Source organism: Strix aluco, chromosome 5, assembly GCF_031877795.1.
Source record: "Strix aluco isolate bStrAlu1 chromosome 5, bStrAlu1.hap1, whole genome shotgun sequence".
Classification (NCBI taxonomy): domain Eukaryota; kingdom Metazoa; phylum Chordata; class Aves; order Strigiformes; family Strigidae; genus Strix; species Strix aluco.
This window is the reverse complement of record NC_133935.1, coordinates 25,196,229-25,216,753: the sequence shown is the minus strand read 5'-3', so window position 1 is coordinate 25,216,753 and position 20,525 is coordinate 25,196,229. Positions and strand designations below refer to the sequence as shown.

Below are 20,525 nucleotides of genomic sequence, written 5' to 3'. Positions count from 1 at the left end.
TAAATCAGGTATCTGTAATGCTTTGGCTTTAAAGTTCAACATAATAGCAACACGGTGAAACAGAATGTTGTAATGAAAATACTATTTGGCCATTTTTATTTGTCCCTAGCTACCTGTTTCAAATTGCTCTTAAAACATCGAAGCACAGTAGTGCTCATAAGTATGTGTCTGAAAATTAAGTGTCTATTTTGGTAAATATTCACATTAGGACACTTAGGAGTAATTTTTTTCTTGCAGAGCATGGGGAGTTCCACACAGAAGTCCTGTTAACAAATAATAGGATTTGTGTGCATAACTCCCTGTACATCACTTTGAAAGTTTACCCCCTGCAGCATAAGAGTTAGATAATTTTAGTATTTGAAAATTATGCTTTTCAGATCTGGTCTTTTTCTACAATATCTATTGATGGTGCAGTCATAAATGCTTCTGAATAATCGTAATCAAATCATACATTGTTTTCTTTCAGTGGTGGAGAACTTGCGTTATTGTGCATCTCAATGCTTTGTCTTGTACTGGAGAAAGTTGCAAAGGAAAAATTACATAGGTGCAATCATGATCTGTTTCATAAGTGCACAATTTGTGACTCCAGATGGAAACGGTGCAACCAAATGAGCAACAGGACAAGTGACAGATATTAACAATAATATTTGCCCACAACAAAGAGTGTTCTATATATACAAATGTATTTATACATATGTAGAGACCTTATATTTGGTCAAAAAAATGAACATTTGACAGCTAGTAATATTTTACAGGCCGATAGTAAAATTTTATAATACACAAAAGCAAACTGTATTTTAAAAATGCTTTCTTTTCAGTCTAAGTCTGAATGCCCCAATGCTGAGGTTTTCGCTAATCCAAACAGTTTTTCTCTCCTGCTGTATTCATAGTAGAGACAATTTTTAGAGATACTGCCAAAAAAAATCATTCTTTTAAAATGACACTTTCCTGAGTTTCTTCAGGGTGCAAAATTGGACAGTTACCCGGCAAAAACTGGTTTTCTTGCAATATGTTCAGTATTCTTTTCACTATCCATATTGAAAATAGACTGGCAATAGCATTTGTTTTGCAATATTTTGGCACTTAAGCTTCCATCTTTCTCTGGAACCTGAAACTTCAAAGGATTAAAAGACTGCTAAAAAAAATGAACTACTTTTTTAAAGCACTGTAGTTTGGTTTTAGAGAAGCGTTGTGCTTTATATTATCTGAACTTATTAGTGAATCTCTGCACTAGTTACAACCTCAGGTTTATCAGTTAGCATTTGTGATGTAAGCCATTTGTATTAAGATGAGTGGGACTAATACCGGATTTTTGTAGGATTGAACGATGGCACATTTAGAATGTGGGGTGTCTCTGCCTAATGAGAGACAGCTGAGAGGTGTGGGTGGCCAGTTCTGCTCTCCTAGGAGAACTGTGTCATGAAGTCTGGTGCATATTTGGGTGTTTTTTTTGTTTTTAGAGTTTTATAAAAACTTTTGCCAGGCAAACTACGTGTGTGCTCCTTCTACTGGAGTCGCTGGCATGTCTCCCATTGATTTTAGTGGAAGCGAAGCTGGACACCAGCTGGACCCAATCTCATATTTAAAAGTGCTTTTTCCCTGGGGTGAATAATCATCCCAGTGTGCAAATAATTCTGCTGTTGGGTGTAATATTTTATTGGTGAAAATATTTCAGTTTTAGCTATAAGTTGGCTATGAAAACATCTTGTTGCAAAAAGATCAAAACCAGGAAAAAGCTCACTCTAGGTAAAAGCAAGCAAACAATTCCCCAAAACAAACACCAACACCACCCCACCCCCAACTCACAATCCCCCTGGAAGTTGCTGGCATTATGAAGACAGAAATTTTCCACTTTGTGGACAAAGTAGGAGTCAATACTCTGGGGCTCTCTTCCAAGTTTGTGCTTGTGCAACACTGCACGTGTGGTAGCTGTGTGCCTCAGTTGATCCATTTTTGAGATGACAAGATGTCTGTGCCCTCTTACATTTCAAGGGCGGGTTGAATTGTTATTTAAACAGTTATAAAACTTCCATGCATGGTATCTTCACAGAAGCCACTTGCACAAAACTTCTCTTACCATGTTTTGTCTCCACGGGAAATAAGGGAACCAAATAGTTTGAAAATGGGTGAAAAACAAAAAAAATCATCCTGAAACAGACACTCAGACCAAGCAGAATAGACATTTTGTTTATAAATTATGAGAAGAAACATGTAGAATTAGGTGGTTTTTAAACAGCCTTCATAGAAAGTCAGGCTTCTAACCTCATCTATATTTACTACAGGAAAAGATGGCATGATGTCTTCATAGATTATGTGAGATGACATATTTTTGTCACCCAGCTTGTTCTCCTAATGTAGACCGCAAGATCTTCAAATAGTTTCTGTCTGAGAAGCCACCTAGTCGTGATTTAGTAACTGCCAGCAATAGAGACTATCACACCTCTTCTTAAGCTGTTCCAATAGCTAAATGCCATTACTGTTACATAAAATAAAATTCATAACCCACAAACTGAATAACCCAGCTGCCTCTACCTCTTTTCTAGCTGAATTTCTCTGTCTTCAGCTTCTCACCAGTGCATCTTACACCTTTATCTTGTAGACTGAAGTAATCCATTACCAGATTTCTCATGTAGAAAGTCAGAAACAGAGTTCATGTAGTTCATGTTTAGACTGATAAGCTCAGTGGATTGAAAGCCTTGAATTTATGATGAGAAGGTGTGTCTTATTCTCTAATCACTCTCGTGGAGCTTCTCCAAACCTAATCCAATTTGTCAGCATTCTTCTTGAATTGTGGGCACCAACTTTGTGATGCAGTATTCCTACAGTAACGTGCCCCTGCATGTGGGTAAGTAAGAGTCTCCCGAATTCTACATAATAGCTCTTGTTATCCTTTCCAGAATCATGTGATCTGGGGAGTTGTTACTCCACTGATTTTTCCCCGAGACCTTCCATTCTTCCCCAGGGTCATGGCCTCCTAGAACAGAGTCCTTCATTTTTTGGTGTTCTGCATTTTATTGTTATTACATCTATAATTAGATGTACAGCAGTTTGGACATAATGAGGCTCATATTGTTTGCTTCAGGTTAGTTTAATAAATGATGCCTAGATTTTTATTTGTGACTTGACCTCATCCCCTTTTCTTCTTGTGTCCTTTCTAAACATTATTAATAATTATTTTCTGTATTCTTACATTTCAGTGAAAGAAGATCAGGCAGACAATAAATGCTCCATGAGGTTGCCCATTAGAAGCTCATACAGTCATTTATGATTTCTTGCTTTAAATTGTATGTTGAATTCTGTCAGTCACTTAGGTGTTAAGCCATTTGATAACTATCCTTGTGGGATTACTTAATTGTAAATAAGGATTGCAATCCTGTAAACAGGATTGTGTCACACCACCAGTTTATCAAACTTTACCAGAGTGATATTTTCATTATTAGCAAAACCAGAAGACAATCTTCACAAATTTGAAAAGCTCTATTTTTCTTAAACCCATATTGAGGCAATTATTACAAGACATGCCAGTATTTTAACAGCCTGTGCTGGGTTTGTGTGTGTGGCGGTGTTTTTGGTAGCGGGGGAGGGGGCTACAGTGCTGGCCTCTGTGAGAAGCTTCTCGAAGCTCCCTGGCTCCAAGTCAGACCCATCTCTGGCCAAGGCCAAGCCAATTAGCGGTGGTGGCTGTGCCTCTGCAGGTAACATATTTAAGAAGGGTAATCTGAGAGGAGGTAGAGAAATCAGGAGCAAAGCTGAGCCTGGGAGGAAGGGAAGGTGTTTTTAAGATGTGGTAATGCTTCTCACTGTCCTACTCTGTCTGTTAAGTGTTGCTGTGGTTAGTGTCTGAATTAAATTGATGTTCTTTTTTCTTCCCCTAATGAGTCCGACTTTTGCCTGTGACCATAATGGATGAGTCATCCCTTCCTATCCTTATCTCAACTCCCAAGCCTTTTCCTTTATTTTCTCCCTCCCAGCACTTGTGGGGGGGGGGGGGGGGGGGGGGGGGGGAAGGGGTCAGTGAGCAGCTGCATGGTACTCAGTTGCCCTCTGGACTCAAACTGCAACACTGCCATTGGTTTATAGTAGCTTCCTTTAATTTTGTGTTAATGGAGCTCAGAATCAGTCATTCCTTTGTTCTTCCCAGAATTGATATCAAACTCACTGCAGTATATTTGTAAAGTTGCAGTAGATTTGTCCAGTAAAAAGTATCAAATGTACTCACATACTCTTTTTAAGCGTATCATTGCACATTAGATATCTCCAGTTCTCTGGGATATTGTATCTGTTCCAAACTCTGAAAACCTGTATTAGTTCACCAGAGATCCCAGCCAGCTTCTCTTTTGTACTTGTCTGGAAGTTATTCAAATCTGAAGATTTAACATGCCTAATTTTCATGCATCCTCCTGGTTTAATGTTGAAATATACTCACAACGTCATCCGCTGTATCGTAGAAATATGTGTTGGACGTGGCTGCCTTTTCTGTTTTATCACTGATAATCTGAGCATTTCCACTTCATAATTTTAAAGTAGAGTGAAAAGCAGAAGAGATTATCAGATCATCTAGTTCAGCCTTCTGAACATCACAAATATAATTCAAATTCCTTAAGAAGTGTGCAAATCCAAAATATAGCACTATTCTAGCTACTAAGAAGAAAAGATTAGCTCTATCATCTCAGCCGAAACCAAGCCAATAAGACAGGACAAGTAATTTTTGGCAGTGTTATACAGTGAACTGGTGCTGATGCAGGTTTCCACAATAAGCCTTACATACTCCTCTCAGGCATTGCTTCCCTGCATGAAACACCCCATCCGTATGTGGAACCAGCCTTTTGCAGGCTTGGAGAAGGAAAGTGAATAAACCATTGTATTAAGGCATTTAAATCAAGTTTAAAGACCAACTAGTATAACAAAATACAAACTGAGAAAACGTAATTTGTTTGTGTCTACATGTTCCTATTGGAATAATTTTTCCCTATTGGAAACTTTTGTCTGTCAATCCCTAGCTATTTAAAACTGCGGCAACAATAACCAGTTGTTACTTTCTTGTGTCCTCAGTCTTTATCCTAGCTTTTGTTAGAGACAATACAGTGGTATTCATGGGTAACAATAAGACTGTTATGTTTCATTGGTTTTTTTTTCAAAGCTATACAATGTTCTAGCCATTACAGAAGGATTGCAGTCAGCTGAGTGATGTTTACATGCCACTTCCATACCCTAATAAGAGGTATAAAAGAAAGTGTATTGTAGCCAGTGGAGGAGAGGTTCAGCTTGGAAGGTCGGGACTTCTGCCACATGTAGAAACCTAGTTGGGGAAGATAGCACTGTGCTGCCTGGTATGCTTTTATTTTTGGCCTCTGCTTCAGTAACATGAGTATCAGTAATAGTTACTGCATACTGCTTATTCATGCTACTGCTGTGATCATTTGCTTTTGGGTAATATTAATTTTGTGGCTGTAGTAAGTTAGGAAACCATTTACATGGACATCAGTGTCATGACTGTCTCACCCTGGCAGCAGGTTGTCTCATCCCTATGATGGGGCTGTTCTTGACGATGCTTTTTGGCATTCCCATAAAAGCATACCCAGACACCTACACCAGCAAGATCAGCACTTTTTCTGGAAGCAGGGTCTTTCCAGCATTTTCTAGTGTGATGCCTCACACAGTTACATGCTGGTTCATACTGCTGGGCTCTTCTGCTCTTTGTAGTAGCAGCTAATTTCACAAGACTCAGCAAAGTCGTGTGGTTGCCCAAGGTCATCACAAAGGGGATGAAGATCCTGAGCTTGCAAATATGTGGTCTGAGTCTGAGGGTGTGTTTTTGGCACAGCCATCAGGCAAAGCAGAGGTTCTAACACATTCCTGCTTTTCAAACACAGTGTCCTTGATTTTTGACACTTCAGCTTCTAACAACTGTAAGTGTTGTCTGGATTCGTGGGAGGTTGAGAGAGGGAGTGAGAGAAAGCAGGAATCCTAATAATTAAGACTTGCTCCTTGTAACAAGAAGTGAAGTCTATGCCTTAGTTTGGATATGGTGTAGCAGGATTCCCTGTTCCATAGCCAGCTGGAGAAGCATCTTTGAATCACTGCTCCTTCTGGTGTCTTTGAAGGTAACAAGTCAGGAAGAAGATCTGAGATGTGCCAACAGTTACTCGCTTCCAGGCAATAAGACCCAAGTGCTAAATCATTCAATTTATTTATTAGTCAAATGCTATTTCATGGTCTTAAACATTCTTCCTGATAAAATAAAGACTGTTTTGATTGAACAATAAAGCTTGTGACCACGGGTATTGTTCTTAACTATATAGATGGGTTTTTTTGTGTTTCTTCCCGTGACTCCACTGTGACTGTTTTTGTAATTTACCATGGCACTCTGTTAGTCATCAACAAACTGCATAGATTGCTGGTTGAGGATGTTGCCTCAGGCTGAGTGGTTAATCAAGTGTTATGGCAAATGCCAGCCTTTCTGATTAAAAGATCTTGTCTCAATTCAGTGCCTGTTCTGGATTGGGTCCTAGTCTGGAGTTAGGAAGGGTTTCTGCTCTATGGTCCTATTTGCGTTACACAATTTTATGATTCTGTGATAAATATGCCTGAGAGAGTTTGCAAAGGACTTTACCCTGGTTCTTAGTCCGTGTTTCTCAGTTCTGGTGGGAACTTCTTCCTCTTCAATAATATTTTTGGCTTCTTCAGGAGATGTGAAAAATGAGGTTCACTTTCCTCTTGAGACACTGGAGTTTGGTCACAGCTAGAAACAGGATGTTGAGCAGGAGAAGCTGGTGCTCTTAGCCATCTCAAAATCTCTTACAAGCTTGGTTAGTGTACCTTGTCCACGCACGCAGGGTTAAACCTCATCACAAACGAGGCTGGGAAAGAATCTGTCTCTGTGTGAGGTCCTCAGAAACTTCTGAATCTTTGTCTTCCTCTGCAGCATAGAGCACACTGGCTTAAGTTAAATGCACCTAATAAATTCCATGGCACAGCAGATGTGTAGGTGATTCCTTTTATTTTTCTTGCAGCCATTGTATTTATGGCTTTTGATATTTTACTATAGGCTTTGCACTTTCCTTGGCTGTTTGAGGGAACTCTGTATAGACTATTAGCAAATGAAAACATCAAAATACAGGAACTAGGAAAGAATGGTTGTTTTGTGTCATTAGGCTACACATACAGAATACTGCATTCTGACACTTGTTTAGGTGGGCAAGCCCATTGTCCTTGAGGTCCATGAAGCAGTGAAGCCCCACCGTGGCATGTGGTTGCTCTTGGAAATACTGCTAAGTTAACAGAGAAGTGGGAGCATGCATAGTGCTTCTTGAGGTGTTTCTGGGACTTACTTCCCCACTGCTTGCTGTCTGTGGTGGCCACAGAGATGTTTTGATTGAAAAGTTGACTGCTGTACTAATATGCAGGTGCTGGTGAGGTGGTAAGTACTGAGACTGCTTCTGGTGCACGTATTTGTAAGAACTGTTTTTCATTGAAACTGCTAGGTGAGTAAGGAAGTAAGGAAGAAGTCATCCCATTTTACTGCCAAGCTATTGAATTGAAATGAACAATTTTTCCCCTTTTGTGGTAATCATCAGAGACCTCGCCGTACTTTTTTCATTTTAAAATCTTAGCTTACTCATATACCTACAGTTGTTGTGTCACCTACTGCCTCTGTAAAATTGAGTGTTGACTGCAGGTGTTCCTAGCAGACTGATGGCAAAATAAAAATGCCAAGTAATTGGTACCCCCACTCTTAATTCAATGTCTCTTGTGTTGCAGAACATATGCAAAATGAAAGGGAAGATCATCAGAGAGCTGCATGCAAATTTTGACTGGTTGTGGTTTTGGAAGTAAAGGAACAAGGAGATACAGAGAATGCTTTTTAAGCTATTCTATCAAATGTCATATCTCTGTTTTAATATTTCATGTGATGTGGCTTCTTTCAGATGATTAGCTGGATTATCTGAGATCAAAGAAAAGGGAGCGATAGTACTCAGCTGCAGAAAATAGCAAGAAAGTACTACCATGGCAGGGTGGGGCACAGACACACTGCTGTGGAGCATTGACTCTTTGTAGAACTTGTTTCAATACACACATCTTACAGATAGCCAGTAAAATTATTGAGGTGGAGGTATTTGATTTCTAATCAATAAGTTTAAAAGAAACTTCAAAGAAAGTTTATACAACAGTATTTTAGAACTCTTCCCGTGAGATTTGTTAGATAAGACCATTAGATGTTTGTTTTCTGGACTTTATTATTTGTATGCTTACTAATTATAATGGAAGGACCTAATAAATTATGTATCTATGTTAAACAGCTTGCTTTTCAAACAAAGGAAATTGGCCACAACACTGATTTCTTCTATTTTTATCTTTCTCTTAAAGGGCAACACTTTAAGGAAAATACTCCTATATCGCTACTTTAAAGGAGAATATGGAAGTGGTATGAATGGGCCTCTGTCTGCCAGCTACAGCAAAACTGCACAAGTGGGAGGTAAATCAACACAGATCATTTAAAGAGAACAAAATTAGCAGCACCATTTTTTCTAATAGACACATTGGAAGTGCTCCAGGGATTCGGTTGGTAAATAAATCAAACACATTCTGTAACCAGTTAGAAGAGAGGTAGTATCAGACATTTCCTATTTTTAAGTTGCATGCACTTGTCTCAGATGGCTGGTGTGCAGTTGGCGGTACCAAAGTAGGGACTTTCCCCATGTCCCCCAGTCAATCATTGAATTCAGTTTCAATTGGTAACACCGTTTTAATTTGCCAGTAAATCCACATCCAGAAATTCAGCAAAGCACAAAACATTTGAATAAAGATGTTTCTGTTTCTGGAAACTAAACATTTTTTAGAAATTCCAGATCCTTTATTGATATATGAGAAAAATAAGATATAAGGAAGAGCTTCTTGCAAAAATACTGGCTAGGCAATGGAACAGATTGCTGCCAGAGGCTGCAGAACGTGTCAGTTATTGTTACAAGTTTACCAGACACGTCTCTGACCAGCCTGATCTAGCTACCCTGAGGAGGAAGTTTGAGTAGATGATCTCTGTAGGTCCCTTATAACCTAATTTTTCATATGATTCTGTTATAGAAGCCACAAGAAGTTACTGTTGGGTAGTTTCTAAGAAAACCCAAAATAATGTATGTCGTAGGAAATGAGGTAGAAGCTAGGTATAGAGCCATTGCATTTTCAGCATATATTAAAGGCATGCCCAGATTTGTGAGTGTTTCCAAATGTTACCCAACTGATCCTCCTTGACTATTTCAGTGGAGACACTGGAAGTGTTTACAGTCTTAATATCCTGTACACCAAATTTTGCTCCCTAACAAAGAGGAAAGTAAAGATTTACTATTTTTTTAGTTCTCACTCTAAAAAGTGTGTTTATGGCTTCATCACAAACAAAGTCTGAACAATTTTAACCAGCTTAAAGCAGTACTGACTGATTAAAGCAGTACCATTTTTTCCTAATGAAGTAGATGCAGTTACATCTGTATAAACGTAAGTATAGCAGGAAAGATGATAATCTATGAAAATAAAAAATGGTTGGTTTAATGAGCTAATACAATTTAACAAAATTCCTTAAAACCGCACCTTTAATTTGGATCAACTAAAGTCTCTGTTCTTAAAGAACATCATCGTGATGTTAATGGTCTAGGAGTTATATTGGCAAAATGTTCAGCTGGAAGGTCATACCTGTAACCAGAGTGGATTTACCAGTACACAATCTTTGTATAGATTAGGCCCCGAGATTGAAAAGCAGATTTAAAAGTGGTCTCAGAGTACTGACCATATACACAGTTTAGCACGTGCAGCAGTGGAATTAAAAAGAGGTTTGGTGGACAAATCAGTGTCATTTCCAACTTCTTTGTTGTCTGAATATCATGACAGAACAGTGGTTTGGGGTTTTGTTTTAATCTCTTATTCTTAGAGTCCAACACTGCAATTTCACACAAAAATCTTGTTTGTATCAAGGGGAATTTTACCTGAAACAGAATTTCAAATTTAAATTTATTACATTGCTGTTGTGTGCATAAGATAAATTATTATTACCAGTAGATTCATTTTCATATACATATGTGAAACAAACATGAATGGTACGTCTAATTTGCAGGTGGATTTTCAGCACAAGACTTGGATAAGTCTGGAATAACCATATTCGATATTCAGTGCCTTCTGGATAAAGAAGGTGCATCAGAACTAGTCATAGATGTTATAGTAAACACCAAAAATGACCGAATTTTCTCAGAAGGCATTTTGCTTGGTATTGCATTGCTTGAAGGTGGAAATACGCAAACACAGGTACTTATTTCATTCACTTATTCACATATTGATTTTCAAATGCATGTAGTCTGGAGACAAATAAAAAGAACCTTTTGTTCTGTGAGTTCTGTGAAAAGTTTATCACTATAATATGTATCGCTATAATAGAAATGTAATTATGCCCTGTTATTATGCAGTATCTCATAGTTTAAACACTTCAGTAGAAGAAAACATTTTTCAGCTGTCCTTTTATGTGTAGTACAGTGATTCTTTTAGTCTGGTCTTTGCCATATAAGCATTATCTCTAGTTATTTCATATCTCTCTTGTAAAATTAAAAATTACAATACTTTCAAGTTTATAATAGTAATAAAATTAAATTATTTTCTAGAAACATTTAGGGACATTTATCAAAGTCTTCAAAGAGAGAAAAACTGGCCATTTGAGAAGACCAATATCCCAGTCCATAGAAAATAACTGCTTTAAACTACAGATTCTAGTTTTTGTGCATAATATCCTTCTCACCCATCTTTGGCCAAATTATTGTTTATTCTTACTCTATGATCAGCAATTATCATAAGAGATGGTATGAATCACTCCCTGCATTTCCCCATATCACATCATTGCCTGTGAAGGGAGCCTAAATAACCAATTTAAACCTCATTGCGAGACTATAAAAGTTAAATGAGAGGAATCTCATCCTGTATCTTTATTCTGTAAAAAGAATAACATGATCTGTGACCCTTACAGAGTGTCCAGAAAATGTTAAAGAAGTGAGATTTTGTTGCAGTTTTCTAAAATGAATTGTTAGGGCTGTAAAAAGCTTTTACTTTAAGGTAGTTTGTAAACTGTTGAAAATGGTACTCAGCCTGCTTGACGCTAATACTATGGGACTGGACTTAACAACCTAAAATATGAATTCCAATTCTGTCTGAAGCACAAAAAATGTGTATAATCTAAGTTATAATATTACATGTTAGATGTTTCATGCTTTCTCTTGTTGTTACAAAGTAACAATTACTTTTCACTATTATTTGTAGATAGAATATTATAACTCCAGAATGCATGGAGAAATGAAGAGTGTCACAAAGTAATTTAACTTCAAGTGTAATATTGTGACATTTTAAAGATTTTAAACAGCAGTGTTCACCATTTTATCCAAATTTAAAAATGTTGTCATCAATCTTTTTTACCAGCCTTGCATATCACTTTGTGAAAGAACTGGTCAGGCAGTGGGCAGCATTTTTTCTATTAAGTTAAGTAATTATTCACTTGTTTCACAAAAAATAGTGTATGTTTGTATTTCTTCCTTACAAGATTGATATCTAAAGAATGAATTTTTTGCAGTATTCGACTTACCAGCAACTGAAGGAGCAAAAAAAGTCAGAAAAATTTTTTAAAGTCCTGTATGACCGCATGAAAGCTGCTCAGCAGGAGATACGATCGACAGTGACAGTGAACACTGTTGATTTGGGGAGCAAAAAGAAAGATGATGATAGTGACCTAACCATATCTGTTCCAAAAAAGAGAGGTAAGAAGGTACCCATGTAAAAGAGGGGACAAGTGCATTATATTCAAACTGCACTTCTGATACTATGCTGCGTTGATCAATAAGCTTTAATATTAATCATTGCTAATTTGCATCTTTTGCCTGTTTTTCTCTAAATTATAGGCCATCTCTTAAGCTGGTTACAAGGAATTAGCTTTGATGAAATCAGTGAAGCTATGCCAGTTTACACCGATAGAAGATATAGAACCATATTTTTAGAGAAGCAGAAGTAGAGGCTGCTGCTAATGGGGCTATTTCACAAGAGCAAACGCAGGAACTGGTTTCCCACCCTGTGGTCCTTCCATTGTTCTCATCATTTATTGGATATGGGAGAGAAATAGTAGGGCTTTTTGTTTTAATGTTCTGTTTCACTCTGGTTTGTGGTTTATTTGGAACATGCTATCCCTGCATGAATGTTGCTTTGATATTATTTGTAAGTTGCCTAGAGGTCTTCGAAAAGTTAGGCACCAACAAAGAAAAAGTTTCATTCATTATTATTGTTTTCTTATTGTTTAATCAAACGAGGAGAAAGAGTTTAAAAAATGAAGGAAAATTATCTTCTTTTCAGTAAAGGATTCAACCCTGCATCTGAAAGAGGGTATGAAAGGACAGTTAACAGAAGCATCTTCTGCAACGTCCAAGGCTTACTCTGTGTATAGAAGAGAAATGGACCCAGAAATAGATCTTATGGGCTCAGGAACAGATGCTGCAAATGCAGAAGAGAAGTCCACAGAGGAAACAATCATAAGCCCTGCCATTGCAATCATGCAGCCAATACTGAGATTTCTTCAGCTGCTGTGCGAGAACCACAACCGAGAGCTCCAGGTAAACTCTTTGAGCTGAGCTCCAAAAGAAGTATTACAGGAGCTGGAAATTCATAAAGAAAGAAAAACATGCCTGTGCCTGGCTCCTGTTACAGAATAGGGGTGTCTAAAATGTTGTTCTTCTTTTGGTTCAAGGGATAAAATAACCCTTTTCAAGAACCACTTGCACGCTCTGATTGAGCTCATGTTTATGTCCTCAGAATTGCTTGGGGTCCGCAGCATAGCCACATGGAATTGAGCAGTGTCTAAATGTCCCTGTTAGTATGGTTTCTGTGCACAAATGGTGGATCATTTACCACAGGCTTGAAGATCACAGGAAGTTTCTGGGCAAAGTTTGAGTACTGCTCTTTTCCCTAGGTATTATGATTCCCTAGGTATTATGATGTGTCCCTGCTATCAGTTTCCCTGGTAGAAATTACTGTCCCCATAGCAACCTTTGCAAAATGAATTTTCTGCAAATGTACCTCAGTGCTGTGTCCAGCAGCCTCCCTTAAAGCAGTGTTGGGGGTGGTTTGAGCTAAGTTACCGTTCTGCGCTGACACTGCCAAGGAGTGGTCATAATGTGCACCAAACCTGCTCAGCTGTGGGGCAACAAGCTTCCAAGAGAAGGGTCATAATAGATGAATGGGGGCAGGTACACTGGACATATATAAGACAGTTAATGCCAGTGCAGATGTTTGCAAAGTTCACTCCTGAGCCCGTCTTTCTCTACTGATTTACTCAGATAATAGTTCTCAACTGCTGTGCTAAGGTGTAATGTATTTCCTACAGTGCAGTGTACTTCAGTACCTAAGGTACAGTGGTCATATGGTTGTAAATTGTACCCTTCAATATTTTTGTGAAAAAAGACTGTGTTTGGCTTGATTCTAACTCTCTCTCTTTTTTTTCTGGTGATACTTTTCTCCACCCACCAGAACTTTTTAAGACATCAGAACAATAAAACCAATTACAACCTTGTTTGTGAGACCCTTCAGTTTTTGGACTGTATCTGTGGAAGCACGACAGGTGGGCTGGGCTTACTGGGCCTTTACATCAATGAAAGGAATGTGGCTCTTGTGAACCAGACGCTGGAAAGCTTGACTGAATATTGCCAAGGTCCATGCCATGAAAACCAGGTAGGACTCAAATAACTTCTGGATGCAGAAGAGTATACCTGAATGTATGGTATCTGTGTGCTTATCATAAACCCTTCAGTGTTCTTAATAACATAAATTCACTTGTAACTGTTATGACTAGACTTAACATATTTCAAGCTTTCATAAGGCCTGAGCAATCGTTTTAAGTCAGAACTCAAAATAGACTCTTCCTGTAGTATGTCTGATTATGTGGAGGGTTTCCAGTCCTTTTGGAGAGAGTTCAGTGTCTTAGGTCATGGCTTAAACCTCACTTTGTGAGACTGGATTTTGAGTTGCAGTTATGAAAGTACATTGCAAACACAATCTTGTTTTCTTCATTTTCATATATTTTGCCTTTGCTGGTGTTTATATAGGTTGTAACATGTACTTTCCTTAATTCACATAAATGCCACAAAATTTAACTTACTAGCCTGCTATACTACCTAGCAGCGTCTTTAATTATGATATCAGCAGTGAAATGGATGAGACTGAAGACCATGCTTCTAATCTGTGCCTTGCTTGATGCAGTCTTTTAAAGTCATAGCTGTGACTTGTTAGATGTCTCTTTAGTGCTGTGCTGAGGCAGTATAGAAAGCTAAAGAATGTAGTTACATGCTGCTATACTTGATCTGAAGAGAACTGTAGTGAAGTTGTCACAATGGATGAAATTGCAGAATTTTTACTGTGGATTAGAAATGGGGAAATTGCGGTGAGTGAAATTACAGAGGCAATCTATTCTTGATGCTAGAAAGAGTTGAAGAAATACATGCGATATTAATGCTACTTCATTAATGTGCACAAATGAAGTGTAAAGTGCTATTATGGCCATTGCTGGTAATCAACTGCCTTTACTTAATATTTTAAGAACAAACAAACAAAAATTCTTTAGTGGACTAAATTTTAAACAGTCATATTTGATCCACTAATGAATGAGCAAAGCATCCAAAAAAAATAATTACAGGGCTGGGAATGAAAAAAAATATGTTTCAAGTTAATGTGTTCTCCAGCAGGTTTACTTGAGGAGCACTGGAGGAACACTGATAGTGGAAAGGAATGATTAGTTACACTTTATTACTTAGACCTATCTGCTGGGAAGTGACTCAGGAGTTGAGTTATGCTTGCTTACACCAACTTCAAGTTTAATTCTGTGTATTTCAGAGGCAAATGCTCCACATTGTCATTTTCATTTTTTCACTCTCTCTTTCTGGAAAACTTTTCCTTTCCTATTGTCCTATAAACCCATTAGAAGAAAATATACCATAGGCTTTTGTATAACTGACACTTATTTACAAGGCTTAGAAGGTCCAGGACTCCAGCTGTAAAAGCGTTTGGGAAGTACTGTTGGTCATAATGACAGTTTTGGATTCCATGTCCAGAAATGTCCTTCTGTTCAGGACATGTCCAGATGCATGTAGAAAACCTTAATCTTCACAAACAATTCATTCTATAACAGCGATATTAATGCTGATTGCTGAATGCAAATTAAGAATTTGAGTGTGCAATTTCGATTGTGCCTAGATTCAAGCATGTTTTTTATGTCTCTGCATATGCGTTCAGCTGAATCTGGCAGTGCTCCTGTGGGCTGCTGTCTGTAACTCGTAACACTTGGTGCCAAACCCTGCATGATTCACTGCAAGCATACGCACCACCTTTTTTCCAGTTGTGTACTTCACTACTGGCGGTGTTGGGGTTAGTTCTGTGCTACACAAGTCTCCCTCAGCACCTCTCGTGACACGTTTTCAGACTGTTCTGCTTTGCCTGGGAGATTCATTATTGTCACAAGGTCTTTCAAGTTCAGGGCCCTTGTTTTGGAAATTTGCTGATGTGCACATTCTCTCTCTCCCTCTCTCTGCCTGTCCCATCTCCCTGTTTTTCCCCCTTCTTCCCTCCCTCTCCCCCTGGCCCCAACTCCCTTCTCTTATTTTGCAGACTTGTATAGCCACCCATGAATCTAATGGGATTGATATTATAATTGCACTCATCTTGAATGACATAAACCCTCTCGGCAAATACTGCATGGACTTGGTGCTTCAGCTAAAGGTACAGTAAATGTAATTTTTTTAATTTAAATTTGAGTAATAATAGGAGACATACCTATGCAAGAGCTCTAGGCATCCTGACATTTACTTAATCTTACCGTAGCATAATATACTCAGCAGCCTGTGAAAACAAATGTTGCAGATGAATTCAGCTCATCTTCTGAATCCTTATCAGGCCCTCTACCATAGACCTTTTGACCCCCTGTTGTGTTTGGGAGTGTGCCCTCAGCTTTTTTTTAAAAAGTCCTAGCATGAAGAGTCTATATCGTGGGCATAAAATCTCACAGAACTGATAAATAGCAACACTGTGCAGAAATGTAACATGTCAGGCATTCTCTGTGTGTACTGAACTCTCAAAAAATTGCTTGAGAAGGAGACGTTGTGAAAAAAGAATAATATATCAGATGACCTGTAATGTCAAATAAAGTTGAAAACAAGGTGAAAGTAGATTGTATTTTATTTCCCTTCTCAGTGTCCACTGAGGGGGAGCACAAAGAGTAGAGTGGGAGGGCTTGCAATTATGTTTTGTATTCTGTGGAGAGTTGGATAGGCTCGTAGATGAGTTTCTTCAGTCTGTGTGCCATTGGATGCAGAGGGAAGCTCTGCAGCTATACTGTCTGCCAAGTAGGGTAGAACTTGTTCAGGAGGAGCCTTGGGTTATTGCCTTTTCTTGCCTTCCGAATGAAGTATTTCCATTGCAAATGGTCTGTTTCCTCCTCAAAACCAGCAAATACTTTGTGGTAGCTGTATTGCATCATATTGGCAATGTTGGATGTCTAATAAAATAATTAATGTAGCTATATATCATGTACAGTGAAACATTGAATCAACAGTGCTTTACACATGATTTTAATAACTGTAATTACATTTTTGAATGGCAATGTAATTCAGGCCCCCCTCAAGCAAACAGTTAAGCAGCTGTTTAACTTTGAACATGCAGACAGTTCTTTTGAAGTCCACATTTCATTCTGTATAAAGACCTAGATACAGTAACTCCAGTGCCATTTTGATTTGCTGTTATCATGAAGCTAGCAAATGCTTGTAGAACATCTTTTCTATGTAATAACCAAAAATGGAGTTTAGAGACATTGTTGCAAGGACCAGTTTGACCCTGTTCACAGGAGGCTATATATGCCTTACTTTTAGTTAAATAGCAAAAATTGTGGTGAATGATACCAAAGGTTCAAACTATGGAAATGATTCTGATTTTACAGAATCACAGAGTCATTAAGGGTAGAAGTGACATCTTGAGGACATCTTGTCCAACCCCCCCTGCTCAAGCAGGGTCAGCTAAAGCAGGTTTCCCAGGATCATGTACGGTTGGACTCCACAATCCATCTGGGAAACCTATTCCAGTGTTTGATCACTCTCATGGTAAAAAAGTGTTTTCTTGTGTTCAGATGGAATTTAATGTGTTTCTTGTGTACATTGCTTGTTGTCGTCTTACTGGGCACTGCTGAGAGGACTCTGACTCCCTCTTCTTCATTCCTTCCTATCAGGTATTTATCACATTGATAAGTTCCCTCTGATCCCTCTCTTCTTCAGGCTGAACAGTGCCATCTCAGCTGCTCATTGTATGTAAAATGCTCCTTTCCCTTAATCATCTTTGTGGCTTTTTACTGGACTCGTTCCAGTAAGCCCCTATCTTTCTCGCTGGGGAGCCCGGAACTGGACACAGTGCTGGGCCAGATGTGCTGTCAAGAATTAGATCCAAACTAAGAAGAACCAGCTTTTCTTTTGAGTGGCAACACATAGAAATAAACACATAGCACTGAGTTTATCAGGTAATGTTTAACATTGACAATCTGTCAGTGTTCATAGGCGACTCTTAAGTTGCAAATACATAAATTTTGCAGTGCAAATACAGAATACAAAGTGTATAGGCATGCTTACATATGCAAACAAGCTCAGACACTGTTTTTGGGGAACATTATACGTTGAACTCATACCCCCCAACCAAAGCAAAGGAAATTCAGAATTATATTTTCCTGTGCCATCTTAATTTAGCTTGTTTTGCATATAGTTTGTGATGTGGTATTTAATTACATCTTCATGGATTATATTTTCCACGGGACTCCCAAATCATTTAGTGAGCAGGGTAGACAGTGTTCACTGAGTGCACAGATGGCCAATGTTCTGTTCTGCCTCGTTATTTTGAGTATGACCCCCTGACCTTCCTTACTGACCAGCATTTAAGTCCTGGCACACAGTATGACCTCAATATCTGCCACTTTTTATAGTGGCAGGATGAAGAGACATTGTCAGTCTAAGGGTAGAGAGAGTCTAATGCGAGTGTATGTTTGGCTTTTCTCATAGCACCTTATTCTGCTTTATCTAATTGTTTCACAGGTTAATTTATTTTTCCAAAATTCTTATGAGGAGTGACACAAATAAGATGAGATGGGAACCCAAGTAAAGAGAAATGAATGCCAGAAGTACTTTGGGCTGTCCTGTTTGTAGCACCTGGGAACTGATTTTTCGCAGTACTAATGTGTTATGAAGAACTTTATACTGTATTTTCCAAGTAGTGGACCTCTTTTCCTCATTGATATCTGGGAATGGAAATCAGATCCTAGGGTCTCAAAGCATGCAGAAAATGAGGAACAGGTAGTCAAATGAGCATCTCAATGTCAGGTGCAAGTGATCAGAGAGAAAAAAAAATGGAGGATGTGCCTGCCTGCTGTAATTCTAGGCTATGGCGTGCTACTTTTGCAGAGTCAGTGACAAGAAGCTGGCTGTTGATCACACAAAGTCCTACCAACTCTCTACTTTTCCTCACTTCCTGGAAGCTGCAGCAGGCCTCTCTCCATCCCCAGGTTTGTCTGCACTGGGAAATAGCTTTAAAGTCCTCCTCAATCATAAGTGAGTAGACTGGTGCATAGACTCCATTGTTTCTTCCCCTTCCTTCTCAAGCTACCCCACAGCCTGTCTTGCCCCCTTCCCTTCTCCTTAGTTTGAGATTCTGCTGATGCTACCGCAACTGACTTGGTCACCACTGTAAGGGAAAACTGCAGCAGAAAAGGGAGCATCCAGTTTCTCAGAGCAGCACCCTGTCAGCTGTCTTAAAATGCTGTCCTTTCCCTCCACCTGGTCTCATTCACTGTGCATGTTAAACTTTTGCAATGTACGTTGCGAGGTAAAGAGTATGATTAGATCTTTGGATGATGCTGGTTTGATTCTGGAGCAAAAGGAAAGGGGAGCTATGGAAAAATCCATACGGAGTCCTGTTCTCCTTTAGCCGGTCCCAGTCCGGTCTTTTCTTCTCATCCATTGTTCTTTATCTCATCCTTGTGTTGGCAAGCCCAGTCTCCTCTCTCCTGGCTTCTCACTCAACTCCCAACCTCCTCTCCCAGAAGGTCGTTCCCCTGTCATGCATAAATCCTCATTCTATTCATCTGACCTTTCATCTTCTCCTTCCTTCTGCTGCTGACTTCTAATCCTCCAGTCCTCCAGTTAGAGACATTCAAACCTCATCTTGACACAGCCCTGAGCAACCTATTTTGAGCAGGGGGTTGGACTGCTGAAAGATCAGTGCAAAAGAGAGCCCCAAATGTGGGATTTTGTGATCCAACTTGCATGATTTTGTTGTGATTCTGTGGCCACCAAGAAGAAACTCTGAGGGCTTTTAGCTGTAGAATTCCAACAAGTTTCTGCAGTATAGTATTCAAATCGTAATTAAAAAACAGGCTTATGAGTTGGACAAATTCAGCTGGGATTCCCTGGGGACTACAACTTGCATGATTGTGTCATCTTGGCCTCTAGTGATGCAGATTTTCAGCTCTGCTATCAAAACCTGGAGATAAAAAGGCTGCTTAAAACAGAAGTTGCTTGAACATCCAGAAAATAACATCTTTCTTTTTGCCTTGGTCCCAAAAGCTGCTGAAATCTTTTCTTCAAAAATTAGCCATACTAATTACCTGAGGCACACCCTTGCTGCAAAAAAATTCGGTTTGAATTGCTGATGTCTGGCAATAAGCAGCTGAGAAAGAGGTTTTACGGTGGGTTGAGAATTTTACTGGCCCCTACCTGTATCATGGGACTGCAGTCTACTTCCAAGTATTCACACAGCTCAGTCTGTAACAGAGGATGATGAGGCTATGCTGTGGCAGGTGAACCAAGGCAGCCATGCTCTGCCAGAAAGCAGTCAAACCTCCAAAACCATTCTTCCTTTCCTGTTCACAGCAGCTGATTTAACTGGAAGTCGGACAGGTCTCTGGCACTAGTCTAAGGCACTACTGGGTTACTGCTGCTAAAGCTCATGCTATTTAATCCTTGGGAGAGGTCTCGGTGAAAAGCAGCCGCTTGACAAAGTAAAGAATATCTTCATATGTTCCCCCAGGAATATTTGGTAGTGAAACAAAATTCTAGGAATGTATGAAAACAGTTTATTTTATAGCCTTTCAAATAATAACCTGTCAGACTTTATAAAAAAACAAAAGGGAAGGAAACCTGCCTGAATGGTGAAACCTTTCAGGTAATACATTTTGTAATTACCTCTGTTGAGTATTGTTTTAACAGAAAGCCATGGATTAGACTGGATATTACGAAGTATTTCTTTCCAGAAGGGGTTGTTAGGCGTTGGAATGGGCTGCCCAGGGCAGGGGTGGAGTCCCCATCCCTGGAGGTGTTTAAGAGTCGGGTTGACATAGTGCTGAGGGATATGGTGTAGTTGAGAACGGTCAGTGTGAGGTTAATGGTTGGACTGGATGATCTTCAAGGTCTTTTCCAACCTAGATCATTCTGTGATTC

The 20,525-nt window shown here is 39.0% G+C and overlaps 1 protein-coding gene across 5 annotated transcripts in view; it reads left to right on the top strand.

The window, feature by feature from the left end:
• ITPR2 (inositol 1,4,5-trisphosphate receptor type 2) overlaps positions 1-20,525 on the top strand; it is a 289,774-nt gene that overhangs the window by 191,566 nt on the left and 77,683 nt on the right. For all 5 annotated transcript variants that reach the window (XM_074826452.1, XM_074826451.1, XM_074826450.1 and 2 more), the window contains 6 exons: positions 8,368-8,476; positions 10,103-10,290; positions 11,597-11,780; positions 12,367-12,623; positions 13,537-13,737; positions 15,667-15,777. In XM_074826452.1, coding sequence (XP_074682553.1) covers positions 8,368-8,476; positions 10,103-10,290; positions 11,597-11,780; positions 12,367-12,623; positions 13,537-13,737; positions 15,667-15,777 — 1,050 coding nt within the window. The remainder of the gene's footprint in view (positions 1-8,367; positions 8,477-10,102; positions 10,291-11,596; positions 11,781-12,366; positions 12,624-13,536; positions 13,738-15,666; positions 15,778-20,525) is intronic.